General features: G+C 41.3%; 1 protein-coding gene across 2 annotated transcripts in view; it reads left to right on the forward strand.

Annotated features, from left to right (window-relative positions):
- Nucleotides 1-5,787: 5,787 nt before the first annotated feature.
- LSG1 (large 60S subunit nuclear export GTPase 1) overlaps nucleotides 5,788-20,693 on the forward strand; it is a 29,945-nt gene continuing 15,039 nt past the window's right edge. Inside the window, exons 1-7 of one of the 2 annotated variants that reach the window (XM_014783072.2) lie at nucleotides 5,788-5,929; nucleotides 7,679-7,805; nucleotides 11,849-11,969; nucleotides 12,142-12,228; nucleotides 13,012-13,098; nucleotides 17,419-17,479; nucleotides 18,657-18,833. In XM_014783072.2, the coding sequence (XP_014638558.1) occupies nucleotides 5,831-5,929; nucleotides 7,679-7,805; nucleotides 11,849-11,969; nucleotides 12,142-12,228; nucleotides 13,012-13,098; nucleotides 17,419-17,479; nucleotides 18,657-18,833 (759 nt within the window). In that variant the 5' untranslated portion in view covers nucleotides 5,788-5,830. The other variant, XM_087439833.1, reaches the window with a different exon arrangement.

Here is a 20,693-nt window from a genome sequence, read left to right on the forward strand (position 1 = left end):
GAGCTTAACACAAAGCACTCTGGGGGCTCAGAGGGAAAAATAACTTATAGCCAAACAGCGAAGAGACCAGGGCTCTCATCAGGAGGGGGTGGGCTTCATGCTTCACTGAAGGAAGGGCAGGTGGCTGTGGACAGAGACAGGAGCGAGAAGTCCAGAGGGAGGAAATGGCTCATGTGGACGGTGCTTAGTGTTAAATACCAACGAGTGAGGCAAAAGAAGGGAACGCAAGCATATTAAGCACCTACTCCATGTCAGATACCACGCTAAGTGCTTCAGATCCATCCAGATGTTTCATCCCCATGAGAGTGTTGTGAGGTCCATGATATTCTCTTCATTTTACAAAGGGAGAGGGCTGAGGTTTGGAAGAGTTAAGAAACTTCCCCAAGATCCCCAAAGCCTATGCTCTTTGTGTTTGAGTCAGGTCAGGGCCTGACTCTGGAGGGCCCTCAATAGTAGGCAGGGGCATCTCCCAAGCTGTGGTGAGTCACTGGAGGCATCTGAGCAGCGACAAGCCACGATCAGAGATGCTGCCCCTCTCTGGGCCCTCGTCTCCCTCTTTGTGAGCTGAGCAAATTCCCTTCCAGTTCTAAGATCGTAGGAGTCTCTATTGGTTTCCTAGGGCTGCCACAACAAATTACTGTAAACAGCATGGCTTAAAACAACAGAAATTTTTTCTCTCACGGTTCTGGAGGCCAGAAGAAAGCAGCATCCTTCCTTGCCTCTTCCTAGCTTCTGCAGTTGCCGGCGATCCTAGGCATTCCTTGGCTTGCAGCAATATTGCTCCAATCTCTGCCTCCCTCTTCACATGGCATTTTCTCCATGTCTTCTCTGTGTGTCCAAATTCGTATCTTCTTATAAGGACACCCGTCATTGCACTAGAGCCCACTCTAATCCAGTGTGACCTCATCTTCACTTGATTACATGTGCAAAGACCCTATTTCCAAATAAGGTCACATCCACGGGTACCTGGGGTTAGGAATGGAACCCATCTTTTTGAAAGACACTGTTCAATTCAAAACGGAGACCATGACAGGAAATCACAGGAGTGAGAGAGGAACGATAAACAAGTCAAATATCTGGAGGTCACCCTGTGGCCCAAGCCCCTGGGACTGTTCTCTCCGTGAACCTTGCTTGCCATGAAGCCCCTCTTTTCATGATCTGCTTGCTTGGAATGTTTGCCAATTGGACAATACCCAGGCAGAAATGCAAAGGCATGAGAAAGAGTCAAGAGAAGTGAAACCATGAGCCTTACAAGTGAGCCTTTCTCCTCAGTGCCACCAGAGGCAAGGACCAGATTGGCTTGTCCCCTCTGAAGGTGGAGGGAGGAGAAATCACTACCCGCACATGGCTAGCTTTAATACTACAACCTTGGATCTTAACATTTCCATTTGTAATAACAGTATTTGTAACTAATGATGACTGAATTTGCTAGACAGTGGTTCACAGTGCCCTCGACTCTCACATGACAAGGAGGACAGGATGCCGTCCTCTCCCTGAGTTACGTGGTGAAGGCACTGCCCTGCTATGGCCAGCCTAAGCCTCCTTTCTGAGACCACCATTGCTCCCCTGTTATTTCAGATACTGGGGTGAAGCAAAGAGTAGCATGAAGGGGAAGGGAACATATCAGGGAAAGGAGCCTGTTAAGCACCTTAGTGGTCCTCTATTCCAACACCAACTTTGAAGCATGAACCCGCTTTAGAACATCCTCATACGTGGTTATCTAGCCTTTGCTTGAATACGCCTGGTGGCAGGAAGCTCACTACCTTTCAAAGCTGTCCATTCCATCTTTGAACACTCTGATTGTAATAAGGTTCAAACAAATTGAACCTAAAATTGTGACTCTGTGGTTTCTACTCATTTGTTCTAGTTTTGCTTGCTTTGTGTCTACTCAGAATAATCTTCTCTTGCTTCCCTATATCAGTCCTTCCCATAAATAGGAATGACACCCGTATACCATGGGAGTCCCCTCTCCTGAGGCTAGTCACACTTCCTTTACCTTTTCCTCATTGCTCACCATCCAGATTGACATGTAACACTTGTTAATGTATTTATTAGAGTGATTTAAGGGAAGGGGTCACATTTAGAGATAAAAAGTAAAATCCCAGTGGTCAGAAGGCCCTCCTGGCAGAGTAAAGTCTAACTTTAGAGGTGGTGTAATTCATGGCTCCACCACTGACCTGAGCTATTTATCATCCTTGGATGAGTCCCTCTTCAGGCTGATCACCAATAAAATGTAAGCTCATGGGGGCAGGGAGTTTGTCCAGTGCTGACTCCCCAGAGCCTAGTGATGAATGAGTGAATGAATGAAAGAATGAATGAGAGAAACCTGGTGCTTTCTATCTGCAGACTTTAGAGTTGGTGATTTTTAATCATACTTCCAGCCTCCTTCGTTTTACTTCAACTTTATTGGGTCTCAATTTCTACAAACAGAAGTCCAGAAAAATAACAGTGCCCTTTCTCACTTGACTGTCATGAGGAAAAAAATAATTGCAAAGTCATCTGTGAATAAAAGCCCCTAGATATTCCATATATAACTACAAGAGTTAGGAAAAAGTTCATAGGTTCAAATACAGTGTACATAGGATCTGTAGTCTGTGTCACCAAAGCAAGAGATCTTTTACACTTTTCATTGCACTCACAATGACTTGCACAAGCAGGCAATCAATGTTTGATTGAAGTGACTCAAATTAATCATTTATAATAACCACAAATAAAAGGCTTCTGAATTATTGAAACTCACTCATGTGTGAGAATCTACTCGTTTTCAACAGGGATAAATTGAGAATTGCAGATAATCAAAGGGAGTTTCCCTACTGATTCAGTGACTCTGCAGAGACTGCCAGGCTTCTATTTTCACAACCCTCAGCCTTATGCAAACTGCTTTAATGTCCTTGTGGAAAAAGGTGGTGTAGAGAATGGGAGAGAGGGAGGGGCAGGGCTGCAAGTTTGCCTTGGAACAATTTTTCTTCCACTGACACATTTTTGGCCAAGGGGTGAAAAGAAAAAACAGAAACCCACCCACTCTCACCCCTCCCTCACCAGACAGATGTGAAGCCCAGAGGCACAAGAGTGTGGAGTTTGAGAGCTGAAAGCTACTCCAAGGTTTGTTCCTGGGTGTGGGTTTCAGGGCTTGTAACTACACTTGTTTAGCCACAGTAAATCAAGTATTATGCAACATCACGAATGAGAAACACTCTCTGTGTTGCTATTTGGAAGCTGGATATGAATCAAAATCAATGCAGCCTCCTCCAGGGGTCAGTTGTTCAGAGAACCCTGGCTTCAACAGAAGGGCTCGGCTACGTGGGGAATCGGGAGGATCTGACCAGTCTTCCAGACACAAGCCTGGTGGATGAGCATTTCCACTGTTGTGACAGAGTGATGAGAGAAGTTTGGCTGGATTGTGTTGTTCCCTGAAGTGTGTGGGTGGAACAGCTGGAGGGCAGGGACCTAGGCTGATTCATCTTTGCAACCCCCTCACTTGGGCAGTGGCCAGCACCTTGCCCCACCCTTCACCACCACCATCATCACTATCCCTTCAATCTCACTTTGTGCCTCTGAATCTAGATCCCATGGTCTTGCCTCATCAGCACCCTGAATCCCCTTCCTCCTTGCCCTCCTCAATGAACTAGCCTCATAATCTCTCGACATGGATCAACTATACATCTGGATTCCCACCAGCATCATCAGGTTGTTGGGGGAAAATATTTGTTCAGTTGTGAAAATTGGTACTCCACAAACTACTAGGCAATGATCTTGCAGCATTATCTCATTTGCTACCTCTGCAGGACAGGAATTATTATCCCCATTAACCAGATAAGAAAACTGAGGTCCAGTTCTTTTTCAATGGTACATTTGAGGAACATCTTAAGGAAAATACTAGAATTATTTATGCCTTACTTATTTGTCAGCTAAGAATAGTGACTGCTATTTTAGCTTTACAATGTCAGTGTCTTTTTGACTCCTCACCAGTCTTGATTAAATTATCACTTTATTTGGTCAAGATTTTTTGGAGCCTATGAGAATAATGACAATAGAAACTCAAAGTGCTTGCTTTCTCTAAACCTCTGGAGGTGACAAAATCTGGAAAAGGAAACGAGGGTGAAGTCCCAAGTTCCTGAGTGAGCTATAGGAATGAGACAGCAGGTTTCTCTATATCATCTATTGTTGTTGTTGTCATTAGAACGTAAAATCCATTTAATCTTACTTTATGAGTTAGTTTTATCTTTAATCACTCAGCTCCAGAGAATACTAGGAACTATCTGCTTATTCTCTCCCATGGGTCTTCTCCATATCTTTCTTCTGGAGATTATGTTCAAGTTTTTAAAAAATATACAGTTTCTTCTAAGTTGGGAAATGGGAGAAACCATTTCTTCGCTGATCTGTGAGCGCTGCCTTCCCAAAGCCTCGCCAACTACTACACGGCTTGTCAGCAATCCCTTGGGTGTTTCCCAACGTTCACTCCAATTCTGTAGGAGTCAGCAGTGAGGCGGCACACGGGGTTTGGCAGGGAGTCCAGAGATGGGTGGGAGATATGGTGCCAGCTCTGCACGCCCCTAACTTGCTGCGTCTGACTTTGAGCCAGTCCACTTCAGTGCCTTTACCTGCACCAGAAGGGAGTGGATTTCTTTTACTACTCAAAGTGTGGCCTGTGGACCAGACCAGCAGCATCAGCATCACCTGGAAGTTTGTTAGAAATACAGAGTCCCTGGCCCCACCCCAGACCTTATTAATCAGAATCTGCATGTTACTGAGATTCCCAGGGAATTCATATGCACATTAAAGTCTGAGAAGCACTAGGTTCTGAAATACACGCTAACAACACTCATTCTCCCCTTTCCCCAAGAACATATAAAACAGTTGATGAGATTTGGGTTTGACCCGGACACCACACATATTCCATCTATGACTTGGGCAAGCTGCTTCCTCTCTGAGCATGACAACGTCAAGGTGGTTCTCCGATTAATGAAATTTCGGTAAAACGCCCAGCACCCCCATAACTCTAACTTGTCTTTGCATATTCCCATTATAGGAAAATTAACATAAAATGAGGAAAAAAATCTCAGGCCACAGAGTGGAGGCGGCTCACTGTTTTCACTTTATTTTAATTACTGGAAAATTTGAATACAATTTTAACTGGAACTTTTAAACATTAACAAGAAAATTATTTGAAATAAAGCATTTAAGTCAGATCCTGTTGGCTTTCCTTGCAACCCTGCCAAGCTCTGGAAACATTATTCATCCTTCCACTCCGAACTCCCATCCAGGCGGGGACTTTTCTCCCCAGTTCGCAGCTGGGGAAGACTAAGTAAACAGAAAGCTACTTAGTTGCTGGGCTTGGACAGACGCGAGCCCAGGTCTCGGAACGCCAGCCGAAAACTAGCGCCAGGAAGCAACTCCACCTCGCGCGCCAGGAATAGCTTTCACCCGAGGCTCCGCCTCCTCATGACGAAAACAGCGAGGAGGCAGGGTTAGTACCTCGACTGTGAACGGCCATGTTTTCCACGTCTCCTAGTTCCTCGCCGGACGCTAAAGACCGACGCACAAATCTGGAAGGTACCATTTTTTTAATGCCCTCACTATATCCAAATTTGAGATATTCTTAGAGATATCTATATAAAATTAAGTTTCTAGGCCATTGTTACATTTATGTTCTATAATACTGGCAAGCGTGAGGTATATAAAGGGCCGTTTGGAGCAAGTTATTCCGTTTTCCCGTCAACTCGGGCCTTCACTACTTGAGCTCGCTCTTACGTCACTTCCGGGGGTCGAGGTCTTGAAAACCGGAAAACGCGCTTTCTGCAGAGAAGGTTCGTGGGACGGCGGTGTGGTGATGGGCCGGAGGAAAGCGCTGGGTGCTGGCTCCCTCGGCCGGGCGCTTATCCGCCATCAGACTCAGCGGAGCCGTAGCCACCGTCACACGGACTCCTGGGTAAGACAGACCTTGTCATCTCTCTCCATCTTTCTGTCTAGTTATGAGAGTCTGAATGCCGCGAAGCCAGGGGTCAAAGGTCAGGGAGATTTTCCAGAGCAAGTCACGCAAAAGGATGAACATACGTTTGTGCGAGGCGGATAAGCAGGCACGGGGCGCAGAGGTGAGAGGCTTGACATGAGGGCTAGTGTGATGGTGAGGCTGGAGTGAGATCTTGAAGGGGCTCGAATGCCAGGCTAATAGTTTGGTCTTTGCCTTATAAGCCATGGAAACGTTTGGAAGGTTCTGAGCAGGACACAGAAACTACTTCTTTTTGTGTTAATTTGTTCAAAGAATTATCTCTCCAAGAGTAACTTGTTGCTGCCAGAAATACAAAATAACTTAGAGCCGTGCTTCACTCCTGTTAGTGCCTAATGGTTTCACTCAGATGAACGGTTCATTTCCAAAGTGTGGCGGGCCGGACTAATGTTTCCCTGGGTCTAGGGACGATTGTAGTTTTAGGATCCTTGAAAAATGGATGAAGTCGTTTGACTCGTGTTTGTTATTTTGACATTCATGCCCCCAGGTATTTGAGACTCAGTAAGTTCTCAGTAAAAACCTGTGCTGAAGTCGCAGATGTGTATAATGCTAACTCTCCATGTGCCACTGTCACACCATCTGATTTCCATTCGTATAATATGCAAAGTAGACAGCATACAGGGCTCATCAGTATTCATCAGGTCAAAGTTACTGTGGACATTAGTTACTGGTATTGATTTTGAAGCAACTTGTTATTAGTCTTTAGGAACTGGTAGCAGGGTTGAATATGAATACTAAAGAACTGGATTCTAATCTGTACTCTGATTTTTGCTGATTTTGTGGCCTTGGGCAAACCACCTAACTTTTTAACCTTCAATTTTTTCCTTTATTTGTACCTGTACTGAGCATGTAGCTAGGATGGTGTTTATCAAACTCGGAGTTGTGTCTGGAAATAAGTAGATCTCAACTAGTGGTTTTTTAACCCAACAGAATAAAATTCAAAATATCAGAGTGTATTACACAGAATAAGATAACTTTGTTTCAGGATTCTTTTGTTTCCATTTTACTGTACTGAATGGCACACAATTACATTGTTATGTGTATCACAGCATTTGGGTCACTATGTAAAATATATTTCTTGCTCTGAGTCTCCATCAAAATATTTTGACTGGGCCTGGCCCGGTGGCGTAGTGGTTGAGTTCACGCGCTCTGCTTCGGTGGCCCAGGGTTTGCGGTTTCAGATCCCGTCTGCACACTGATGCACCACTTGTCAGGCCACGCTGTGGCGGCGTCCCGTATAAGGTAGAGGAAGATGGGCACAGATGTTAGCCCAGGGCTGGTCTTCCTCACACACACAAAAAATATATTTTGACTAACTGTAGCTACCAGGACCAGAGATCCTGAGTTCAAATTCTATCTCTAGCACTTATTAGCTGCAACTATGTACAGGCAAGTTATTTTATCCATTTATGCCTGTTTCCTCATCAGTAAAGTAGAGATATCGTAAAATTTACTTTGAAATATTTTAAAAATTAAATGAAATAATGAATGGAAAGTGCCTGTCATGAGGTAAGAAAGTGGTCATTTAAATGTTAACTATTATGTTGACTCTAAAGGGGCTCACACCACCCTCATGACCACAGAATAGTTCCTTGGGAGTTTAGAGTTTGTTTGGATGTCAAGAGCAGAAGAGAACAGCTATATTATTGTTACCCTGTGCTTTCTTCATAGTTGCACACAAGTGAACTGAATGATGGCTATGATTGGGGTCGTCTTAATCTCCAGTCGGTGACTGAACAGAGCTCCCTTGATGATTTCCTTGCAACTGCAGAACTTGCGGGAACAGAGTTTGTAGCTGGTAAGTTGTTTATTGCAGAGTGCGTATGACACTGGTCACATTTCCATCTTTGCTGACTAGATACAAATAAGTCTACTTGGAGTTTTGTGGACCCTGCTATACTCATAAATGAGCTGTCTTTAACCCAAAGGCAGATATCCGAAGCAGTGTCGAAGGGTCCGATTGAACTCAAGATGCAAGGTACAGAACGTTCCACAGTTTTAAAATTCACCTCTAAAAAAGCACTTTAGATTATACATCATTGTATCATGTTCAAGAGACTCAGTCTCTCATAGGAAAAGACCAGTCAACATTATGGTGGACAATACCAACATTTTCCAGAAAATGTTTTCTGATACCGTTGTTAGAAGCAAAATCCTGGGCCTGCTGCTATTACTTAGGCAATTTGAATTATATCTTAAAGCACTCGTCAACACATTATGGTGAATTTTTGCATACGTGTAATTTGTTTTAGTCACTGCTCTCCCTTGTTTTTTTGTGTTTTCTAAGCACTTAGAAGAGTACCTGGCACAGAAATAGCATCATAAACTATTGTTTCTGTCTCTTATTATAAATGTTATTATGTTGTTTAGAAAATTCATTTACTTGTTCAGAATGCTTTTATTGAGCCCCAGCTACTCTCAGGCATTGTACTGGCTACTGAGAGTGACTAAGACAAATTTTGTTTCTGCAAAATTTTGTTTTAGGTGCTATGAAAGAAGTCTATAGCAGACAATGGGGTCATAAAAGATGGAGTTAGTATTCGTTTCTGTTCTAAGGAAGACGAGGGCCAGTCACAGAAAGCTTTACCCTGGGGCTGAGTCTCAAAAGATGAGTAGATGTTAGAAGGACAGATGAGATGACAGACAGGGAGAGGGCTCAAGCTAAGATGTGAGCAGCACATCTGCTTAAAGTACACGGGGGCAGGATGTGATGAGCAAACGCTGGGGAGGTAGGCAAGGGTCAGATCCTGGCGAGAATAAGGGCTTTAAAGGAGCCTGGAGAGGGGTTTAAGCAAAAATAAAACGTGATTTCAGATTTCATTTTTTTGAATGATCACTGATGGATTTTGAGGCAAATGCCTAATAAATGACCTTTTTGACATCAAAGGGCTGAAAACTGCACCCTTGGATCATACTAACACCACCATTTTGTGAACGTGTCCTATGAAAAGCCATGAATTTTGACTACACTTGGGCAGATCATCAATTGCCTCCGTTCTCCTGCACCCTTGGATCATACTAACACCACCATTTTGTGAACGTGTCCTATGAAAAGCCATGAATTTTGACTACACTTGGGCAGATCATCAATTGCCTCCGTTCTCCTTACCTCCAATCATCTATCTCCACACTTCAGACTGCCCTGCCATTCATCTCATAAATTGTGCCCCAAGCCCTGGATTGGGGAGACAGATCTGAGAGCTTATGACTCCTGTCTCCTTGCAGATCAATCTTGCAATAAAGCTTTTTTTTTTCCTCAAAGCTGATGCCATAATAATTGGCTCTTTATGCACATCAGGCAAGAGAACCCTGACCTTGTGTGGTAATGCTTTGTGGCAGTTAAAAAGAATGAGGTAAATTTCAGGATACTGATGTGAAGGATCTCTAATACCTATGATCAAATGGAAAGACCAAGTTGCAGAATAGTGCGTATAGTGTGGTACCATTTGCATTAAAAAAATATTCTGACCAGTCCATGTATATATGTTTATATTAGAAAAAAACTTGGAAGGTTACACTTTTAGTCATTAACCTCAGGGGAGAGATCTGGGATTGCAGAGGTGGGGAGAAGGTTGGAGGTTGGTCAAAGAGAATGTTTGCCTTACTGTATTGTTGAATTTTGTACAAGGAGAGTTTATGTATTGTGTAATTAAAAGTTAATTTTTAAAAACATGAAAGAAAATAGAGATTAATGAGGAGCTAGAACAAAGTTTGAGCCTGGAAGGAGATGGGAATAGAATGGGATCAAAAGCAGAGTTGAAGATATTAGCTTTATACGAAAGAAGGAGCACAGCTTCCTCTGAGGCTGAAAGAAGGAAGCTGAAGGTGGGTGCACACGTTGAGAAATGTGTAGATGAGAAGTTAAGAGGGTGCATATCCAATAGCTTCAGTTTTTCTCTTGTTATGGTACAAGGTCATCTGAAAAGAAGTGGGCAGAGGAGGAGTAGGGGGCTCAAGGAGAGCAGTTATAGTTTAGGGAATGGGAGAAATAAAACCAACATCATAGAAGGATTTTCTTCCTTCTATGAGAAGTCCTAAGGACTTAGCTGATGTTGAGCCCATAAGTTTGTAGTGACAATGTGATGTTGTGATATAATAAAAAATATATATATATTTAGTTTTCCTCCCGGGTTCCTGACTTGAAAATTTCTAAGACCTTTGGAATTTCTGGAGTGATGAGAGTGTCTTTTTGTATGCTAATGAGATAATTGGTGGTTGGGGACCCCTAGATAGCATTAGGATGGGATTGGTCTCTAGGCAGACCTAGGCATAATTAAACCATTGGTACTTTCAGCCCACCTCTAGGGAGGGGAGAGGGACTGGAGATTGAGTTAATCACCAGTGGTCAGTAATTTAATCAATCATCCCTACTTAATGAAGCCTCCATAAAAGCCCATTCAGAGATTTGGCATCCAAAGTGGGGCAGTTTTGTGGGACTGAGCCCTTAAACCTGTAGTGTCTGACACTGACTCTTGATGGTTCGTGTCAGAATAGAATTGAATTTTAGGACACCCATTTGGTGTCCAGAGAGTTGGAGAACTGGTTGTTGGTGTGGGAAAATGCACACATTTGGTGTCAAAGTATTGGTAGTAAAGACAGTTTAGAGACAGGTGGCTGCATTATGTGATTACTTGCAGCAGAACTCAGCATCGCAACTGAAATGAGAATGGGAATGAATAGTTGGCTTTATCTAAGGTTGGAGATTTGGGAGTGGGTACAGTGGAGTGTAAGGAATTTTGATGATGTTCATTTAGAGAGTGGTTGACTGGATATACCATATGGTTTTGGCCAAATAGGGAAAAAAAGTGAAGCTACAAGCTGGATGGTGGACTGGGAGAAGAGGAAAGAGTCAGGGGACTAGAGGTGTTTGCAGAGGTTGGATGAAGCAAAGTGGGATTGTTGGGTGGGAGATCATCATTGGAAGGAGAGATTAATGTGAAAGAATTATCAGATATGGCACTAGAGGATGTGTGTTTTGACTGTTGGTTGAGGGTGACATGAATGAGAATGGTGGTTGGGTTGACTGTTCTTTAGGTTACTGGACTGTGCAGACCAAGGTCCTAGATGGTATTAGTGGTCTGACAAAGGTAGTGGACTGCAATCTTTGCTTAAAGGTCAAGAGGAACATTGGTGAAGATGTCCTGTTGTCTTTGAATAGGACCTTCCCTTAGCATTTTGGTAAGAAGCTTAGCTGGCTTCTCAGGTGCTTATCTCAGTGGAGTCACCTGCCTATGGAAAGGAGGCGGCTGTGTATGGTGAAATAGAGAGGCCTAGAGGTCTCTGTAGTTCATACACGGACTTAGCTTTTTTTTTTTATTTCTTTGCATTCCTTTGAATAATAATTCTTTTAAATAAATGAATTTTTATATAGCATTCATTATGGTTTTCATCATAAATATGTAAATTATAGTAGTATAGTAGTTCACTAGTTCTAACTGGGATCTCTGCTGAATCTTTACTTCCCCATCCACTCCTGTAGTCTTCGTCTGTAAATGAGGAGATTGGTTGTACTGAATCTTTACAATCCCTTCCCACTCTTACTGTGTCTGTTTCCATGAAATGCATTTGGCATATGGAGTTTTATAAAATCAGTACTTGAAAAAATGGTTGACCTTTTGAAAGCTTTAGTAAAGGTCTTTTCTTTCTTTCATTCCTTTTTTTTTCTTTTTTTGGTAGAAAACTTCATTTGGGAATTATAATTTATCCAAGGCTAGAGGCATCAAAATAAAGAAAGCTTAAATTCTGTTTTAGGTGCTGATATTTGTAGTTTTCCAAGTAATGACTGACATTCACTATCTATATTGCCACTTAAGTAACAGTACTTTTCGTTTCTATAAACAGAGAAGCTTAACATTAAGTTTGTGCATCCTGAGGCTAGAACTGGACTGCTGTCTTTTGAGGAGAGCCAGAGAATTAAGAAACTCCATGAAAAAAACAAACAGTTCTTGTGTATACCACGGAGGTGAGTTGAACAAGAATGTAGGACATTACAAGGCCACTGAGTATAAAATTTTTAATTTGATGTTCCCTTTTTTCCTGCTTCCTTTTCTTAGCTACCATTATTAAATCCAGATCCCCTGTTTTATTTTGGTAACTCATGTGGAAATTTTTTTTTTCCTCTGTGATTGTTTTAGACCAAAGTGGAACAAAAAAACTAGCCCAGAAGAACTCAAACAGGCAGAGAAAGATAACTTTCTAGAATGGAGACGTCAACTTGTCCGGTGAGCATTCAACTGTGTGAAGATTTACCTTGAAATTCTGAGTCAGGCATTTTGATGTGCTTGCATGGCTATTTGCATTTTGAAGGCCTGATTCTTTTAACAGGGAAATAGTAGATTTCTTTTTATTTATTTATTTATTTATTTGGTGAGGAAGACCAGCCCTGAGCTAACATCTGATGCCAATCCTCCTCTTTTTTTGCTGAGGAAGATTGGCCCTGAGCTAACATCCGTACCCATCTTCCTCTACTTTATATGGGATGTCTTCACAGCATGGCTCAACAAGTAGTGCATCGGTGTGCGCCCGGGATCCGAACCGGTGAACCCCGGGCCGCCGCAGCAGAGTGCGCGCATTTAACCGCTTGCGCCACCAGGCCGGCCCCTAGATTTCTTACAAATGCAAGTTTTGTGTGCTAACAGCATTGCTGGGTGCACGTGCATCCTTGCACAAAGATGGCAAGTTGGTTACTCTGCTCCGTTGCTGGCCTTCTCCCTTTTTATACCCTTCTCTAGCCATTAGTCACCCTGGGGTTGATTGCTGCCCTCTTGAACATTCTTCCGGAAAGACTTGTGTGGGAGAAATGTCGTTTTGTATGATAGATAAACTTCCAGGGCTTAAATAGCTTAGGTATAAAATTTGAAGTTGATTTTCATATTGACTCAGCAATAATTTGACAGTTAATATTTGTATACTTATTTTTTAATGCAATGAATTTGAGTGTTTATACTACTTGAAACCTTCTATTATAATCTGGCAAAGATACAAACTTTTCATTCTAAAGCCAGGCTAGAAGAGGAACAAAAGCTGATACTGACTCCATTTGAAAGAAATTTGGATTTTTGGCGCCAGCTCTGGAGGGTGATTGAGAGAAGGTAAGTTACCATTTTCTTTTTGTGTAATGAAGACATTGTAGTGGTGTTACATTAGGTTTGGATGTTACTATATGCTCATAGGCCCAGGGACGAGGTGTAGGGGGGAGGCACACAGGGCGTAAACTATACAAAGGGCTATTGAGAGTTATAATAAAAACTGAAAGTATGATACTCTATTTCTTTTAAAATATAGAGTTTTTTGTTATTAGATGAACACATTGATAAGCATCTGAGAATGGTGAACAGTTTCTGTAAGATGAGTTCTGAAGCAGTTGTACTTTGATTTCAGCAAATATATATTGAATTCCTTTCTGGTAATATAGAAAATATGGGTATGAAAAGGAGTAGGTATCTGCCTGCAAAGAGCAAATATGTTATGTGGGGAGGCCAAGCAAAGTGCCAGGCACCAGGGTTGCAGGGATGAATGAAATGCAATCCTTGCACTCACGTGAAGTGCAGTAGAATACAAAGCGAGTGTGATTCCTGCTGTGTTACAGATAGAAAGGCAGTGGGCCGAGTTGTAGCGGAGGACGGAGCAGTTGATAAGGATTGGGGGAAATCAAGGAGTGATTTATTTTAATTGGGCTTTAATTCTCTAAGAAGAGAATGATTTTTGATAAATTGAGAATGGGAGATTTTCAGTCTTTTCCTTGTCCTAATTGTTAGAAGTTGATAAATCAACTTTCTCCAATCTCACCTCTTTAATTAAGAGGTTTTTATTTTCCTCAAGGAGGGTGAATTGTTTTCAAGGATTTCATAAGTGAATCTTATATTTGAAATGATGCTTTTTAACAAGGAACCTTCAGGCTGGGTTTTTTTTTTGTTTTTTTGTTTTTTAATCCATAAAATATGCCCAATAAGAACATTAGGAAACAGGATGCTTTACCTGGGATTCTCAGAAAAGAATACAGTCATGCGTTGCTTAATAATGGGGGTACGTTTTGAGAAATGAGTTGTTAGTTGATTTCATCACTGCACGAACATTGTAGAGTGTACTCGCACAAACCTACGTGGTATAGCCTGCTACACACCTAGATTGTATGGTACTGACCTTACGGGACCACTGTCGCATGTGCCGTCCATTGTTGACCGAGATGTCATCATGTGGCACGTGATTGTGTTAGCACATTTAGCATTGTGACTTGGATTAAACTTGTAAAAGTTAACTTGCATTTCTTTTTAGGGGGGTGAAAATGTTCTGGAGTTACATAGTGATAATGATTGCACAACTTTGTCAATATACTAAAACCACTAAATTGTATACTTTTAAAAAGGGTAAATTCTGTGATATGTGATTATATCTCAATTTTTTAAAAAGTGGCTTACATGCCTCCCCCGTCTTGTTCCCTTGGGGACAGAGAGAGGGCCATTGAGCTGGGATATGGGGTGGTCAGAGTGGCAAGGCAAATCTCTAAGCCTGAAAAAAGAAGCAGCTTGCTGCCAATTCCCAGAATCTGGGCAGGCCCATGTGAAGGAGCTTGGGAAGACCCAGTATCATTCTCCTGGGAACGTCTGTGGAGCAGAGTGGACTGATCTCTCCTTTGGTGCCTCACATTAGCAGTTGAGAGTGTGTACTGCTGAAAATACCTGTTTTCTTATTTCCGAAGAGAAATGGTAACAAGCTCAAAAATATTGAAACCTCGACCTTGAGGGAATGCCCTCATCTGCACGCTTAATTATAGGGGTTTTTTTTTTTTAATTTTAGATTTACTCCTATTTCCTATACTGTCTATCTTTCCTGTGTATTCCTTTCTTTCTTTTTATTCTGATTTCTGACTTATGTAAGAGGCCTTCCTCAGACGTCAGTGATGTTTGTTGTCTGTACATATTTAAGAATGAAGCTTTACAAAGCTGATTGATAGGACTACCTCTTTGGGTGGAGTTTGGCAACTGGTCAACTTCACTACATGGTGACTGAGTAGGGATCAATTTTATTTTGTTGGAATAACCCAAGATGTTAGTATCTGTAGGTGTTCGCCCCAGGGCCAGTCAGTTTCATAGAGAGAAGAAGGAGGCTAACGGCAGTGGTATAATGCAAGGGGGTTGGGCATTTTCACCATTTGATACACAGACTCGTGTTTAATCCCCCTTTTTTCAGTATGGCACTTCTTTCCCGCCTTCTCCTGTGCTTGAGGTCTCAGTTTTAGAGCCTCTCAGATTCGTTTTCTCCGTAATAAACCGTAGCCTTCTGCCATTGAGATAGGGGAGGGAGGAGGTGTAGTTGCCTGGCTGAGTGGAACAGGGGAGTGGACCTAAGAGCTCCATGGTCAGATTCATTTCAGTCCCATACCTCACTCTTGCCTTGGGAGTCGATCTGATGCTTCTAATCTTGAGCTTTCTTGTAGTTCTGGGGCATGACAGGTTTGCTTCTTAATTGGTTTGACATTTCTTAGTTGTTGTTCTTTCTTTCTCTTTGTCCTGATGAGTTGCAGCATTTACTTTCGTTTTTGTAGGTTTTGAGAGGGAACACAGGTCACCATATGTGTTCATTCTTCCTTGTTTAACAAGAAGGCTCTCTACATGCTTTTTATGCCCCTAAATAAGCAGCTGGTTTCCTCTGAGTGAGCCTGTGCTTGTTGAAACTTGTAGCTTCAATGGATTATAGTATTATTGCTCTGTTATCGTATTATACGATATTTCTCTTTTTATAAGAACACGTTTCTAACTCAAGGAGTCTAGTTTATATCACATGGACATGGATCTGAATTACATAGAAATATTACCAGTAAAGCGACTACTGCCACATCTTTTAACAGGAAATATTTACTGATGTGTTCTGTGCAGCAGATGTCTCCTGTTTGGTAACAGGCTAGTTAAGCCATCTGCCTCTTTAATTTCAGGAGTAGTTATCAGAGAAGATTTGCTGTATAACATGTCATTGAAATGCAGGAAACTGCTGAGGCACTGAGGGCAGAACACCGTATTCTAGTAAGATAAGGCACTTCCATTGTGTTGCATAAGCCCTTCCTGGTTCATAGTTGGCACTTGACTCTGCATCCTAATTCAGCATACGAAGCAAGCTGTGTTAAATTTGTCTTCTTTTCTTACTGGTTTCTAAGCTGATTACTCTTTCTACATGTTTGGTATGTAGACATAATGTTTGTGGACCTTGTAATTTTAGTTTGTTAGGCTTTGTCCCTTTTTTGCAGTCATTCTTGCGTTTACTGTTAAATCCTCACAGTTTGAAAGTGGTAGATATTCCTTAAAGAAGAAATACTGGGACCCACTTAGAGAACTTAAAAACAATTCATCGTAAATTAGCACATCTGTGAGTTCCTTTGAATCACAAGGTTATGCTGGAAATTTAACTATTCTGAAAGAAAGTCCATTTTGATTGTCCAAGCCCTGCCCTAAATAGTAACCTTGATTTATTACTTCCTTGTTGTTCAGCATAGTTGCTGAACAAGAGTTCCCTCAGAAAAGGCTCACCAGGTATGGATACGGGCAGACTGCTGTAAGGTAGTAGCTTGTCTGCCACGTGTTTCCGTTCAGTGGCAGTCGCAGCTGGCCCTTAGAGTGTTTCCCTGGCCACAGAGGTTGAAGGAAGGGAGGATCCTCCCGGGGAAGTGAAATACTTATTCTCACAATGCTGGGCTGCTGTAGTCCCCACTACGTTTGTGAGGGACTTGAGGGCCCTGCTATCAGCTGCAGAAAGTTTTCTAATTGCGACATCTTCTTATATGTGATGGAAGAAGTTGGACTCATCATTCCTGCTTCAGTATGGCAACTTAAGTTGGTATTTTGCTGTTTTGTATTTTTGCCATTTAAACACATTCTTGGAACTAGTGGATGATTATTTGCTGGATATATGCTTTCTCTTGTCAGCCCTGGGTTTAAATAAGATATAGGCTTTGATAGTGGCAGTCGTCAGCAAATGATTTATTTTCTCCTGAGGCGTTAACACAAGGGTAGATTAGGTACTGGATATACAGTAGACCTCACCTTGGATTGAAGTATTTGGAATACTTTTTATCTTGCTGGGAGAGTTTACTGGAAGATACAGTTGAAGTTTTAGCAATGAAACATCAGAGCCTCTCTAGGCCGTAGTATAGCAGGAGAATGTTATAATTAGGAGCGTGGCCTCTGGTTCTGACTGCTGGAGTTCCCATTCCGGCTCCATCACTTAGTAGCTGGTGACCTTGGACAAGTTACTTAACTGTTCCAACCTTCAGTTTCCTCATGTGAACTGGGAATAATTATACCTTAAAAAGTTACATATGTCAAGTGCTTAATGTGTGGAAAGTGTTAGCTACTGTTATTATATGGTCAGTGTTTCCTTTCACTCCACGATGATTGGAGTATCTCACATTTGTTTTTCAGTGATATTGTGGTCCAGATAGTAGATGCTCGAAATCCGCTTCTCTTTAGATGTGAGGATTTGGTAAGTAAAGTGTGACAAGATTCAAACTTAAAGTCCTTGGAGCAGCAGTGGGAGGACAGCATCACTGCAGCATGTGGGCAGCATAGCAGTAACTGGAGGCAAGCGTTCCTTTCTCGCCTCTAGCTTTGTTTAGTAATTAGGCCTCCCTCTCCTCCCAAGGTCCAGAGCTTGCATAATGCCGCTGTTTGGACAGGTGTTTTCTCTTCTAAAACAATTGTTTCCATCTGCAGGAAGACACAAACACTTAGGTGAATTTTCTAGCTGTTAGTTTAGAAGCCACTTTGTTAATAGACATTTGCCAGTGTTTCTCATTTTTTAAGAGACATCAGTCAAAATAGCATTATACTTTCTTTAGCATATTCCTAGTCACTTCATTTCTTATCCATCCCATTAAGTTCTCTCTTCTCACACCTTAGTTATTACCAACTGTGGTATTTTACAAGTGAACTAAGTTTATAAAACACTACAAGGAGTAATAATTAAGGTATAGGGCTTACATGAAATAGCGTAATACAGGCTTTGAATTAATAAAACACAGTATGCATGTGAAGTATTTCTGTTTCTGTTTGAGAACCGTAGTAGTAATAGTACAGATTATTTTTAAATCCAGTGATGAATAACAAGAATCTGAATGGTGAGACTTACAAATTCAGCTTTTATACCTCTGGTGTGTTTTCTAATGAAGAGCTGTGCTTGGAAATTAATTCAATTACTGAATCTCATTTTTCTTTTAGACTTCAAAAATATTTTTTACATTAAAAGATGAACTTATTGGCTATCATCACTTGGCTGACAAATAGTCCCTGCTGGCTGGCAAATCGACTAGTTATGCAGTTCTTTAACTTTGTTTAAAAGAAACAATTCAGCATTATTAAAAGAGAGGAACCACTTTATTTAAAGAAAAAGAAACTTATACTTCAACAGGACAGGAAAGCATTTCTATTTACCCTTTTAATTTCTTATGTTAAGGGTATTTCTAAGTTTATGTGACCTAATCTCTCTTCAAAACTTACTGAAAGAGTCAGTAGAATGTACCTTGATTAAAAATCTTTAAATTATGAATGATTTAAAACTGAGGGCAGTAAAAACTTTTAGTGATAGCTGGGAGTCTTCAGTATAATTTGCCTAATATTTTCTTGTTTAAAGAGGCCTTTCTAAATATCTTTGTCTTGCCTAGGAATGTTATGTGAAAGAAATAGATGATGATAAGGAGAACGTCATTCTGATAAATAAGGCAGACTTGTTGACTGCTGAGCAGCGGAGTGCGTGGGCCACATACTTTGAAAAAGAAGATGTGAAGGTTATTTTCTGGTCAGCTTTGGCTGAAGCCATTCAACTGATTGGTGACCCTAAGGTAACCTGGGGGACTTTTCCATGTTGGGTTTCAAGGAGCATTTCAGTTTCTGATTAGTGTGCTTTGTTTGTTGTTTCTTACTGGAGATTTGTGGGAATTCAGGTTGTCTGTCTGTTTGTTCCCTAAGTGCTATGTTAGGTTGACCTATAGAAAAATGAGTCACAAGATTACTTTCTCAGGTTGTAGAATAGTCTGCCATCCCCAGGGGTCCGTGTTACACATTGATATGAGCTATAATTTTTAATTTTTTAAAATTTTAGGCAGGAAGTTGTATAGGAAGTTTCATAATGACCTTATAATGCTTTTAAGAAAAGTCAGGTACAACTGAAGGATGTAGTAACTTCCCAGGACTTGATTGGAATCTCCTTTGACATTGTTTTGAAAACAAAAGAAATGAAGTAATCCTAAATTAAGATACACCATGTTATTTTCTATATCTTTTAAAATTTTAAGAAACTGTTTGGAGTTTATTTTCTAAAATAATAACTACGAAAAGAAATTAGTAATAGACTCTTAGAGCTGGAAGAGACTTAAAGTAGTCTCTTCTTTCCTGTCCTCCTCCTTTCCTTTTATCCCCATCAGCCATCTCTTGGCTATGGAGTGTGCTGAACTAGGTGCTGTGAACACAGTACCCTCCCCTCGATGGGCTTAGAAGGTAGCGAGCTCTGCCTCTTTGAAGTAATTCCTTCCTCCACCTCCTGGCACACAGTCCTATATTCTCCCTGTGACTACTTTAAATGACAGAGACCAGGGGGCTCATTCTTTTTATCTCTAAATTTAGAAAGTTTTTCCGTTGAGTGAAACTATGTTGGCCTCCCTAACCTTTGATCTAAGGACTCTTTCTTTGTCCCTTAGTTCTCCCTTCTGCACTATAGGTTCTCTGCTCTCCTATTCATCACAGACACCATCCCCCAGGCGCTTGTGGTCCTGAGTGCCTATCTGCCTGTGTCAGGATGACACTTAGAATTGGTGACACCTAACTGAATACATTATTCCAGGGTTGGTTTGCCCAGGACATGTACAGAGGGACTCTCCCTTCTTGTGATCAGGATACTCTCAATAATTTTGTTTTTGTTAATTCATCCCCTTTCAAAGGAGCTACATTACGCTCTTGAACATAATGTATGTTGTTGAACCTATGAACAACCAAATCTTTCAAATGCTTTTTTATTTTTATTTATTTATTTTATTTTTTCCCCCAAAGCCCCAGTAGATAGTTGTATGTCATAGCTGCACATCCTTCTAGTTACTGTATGTGGGACGCGGCCTCAGCATGGCCAGAGAAGCCATGTGTCGGTGCGCGCCCGGAATCCTAACCCGGGCCGCCAGCAGCAGAGCGTGCGCACTTAACCGCTAAGCCACAGGGCCAGCCCTCAAATATTTTTTAAAAAAGACTTACTAAGCAGATCTTATCCCATCTTTACATGTGGAAAAAGTTTTTCATTTTGTTTTTACCTCAACGTAGAATAGTACTATTCCTCTTAAAATGTTGTTAGTGATTTGGGGCCATGGTAGAGTTCATTTTAGATGTACAATTTGCTTTTCTTTCATTCTAGCTTTGAATCATCTGCAGATTTTGTGTGTTTGCCCTTCTATATATTCTTTCCAGTCATTGATAACATTGCTGAACACATGAGGACTGAGGGTAGGGCTCTGTAACCTTCTGTGGACTTACCAAGCACTCTATACCAAGCAGTTTAATGTGAGGAATACAGATATATTTGCAAGGATGTAACAATAATTATTCTGTTGTTACTGTTGTTGATAAAAACTAACCCATGGAAAACTTATTCTCTGCTATGCACCACTATTCTAAGCACTTTATATATTTTATTCTTTTAATCTTCTTAACAATAGGTA

Source organism: Ceratotherium simum, chromosome 15 (genome assembly GCF_057802395.1).
Source record: "Ceratotherium simum simum isolate JZ-2026a chromosome 15, ASM5780239v1, whole genome shotgun sequence".
In the NCBI taxonomy this organism is placed as follows: domain Eukaryota; kingdom Metazoa; phylum Chordata; class Mammalia; order Perissodactyla; family Rhinocerotidae; genus Ceratotherium; species Ceratotherium simum.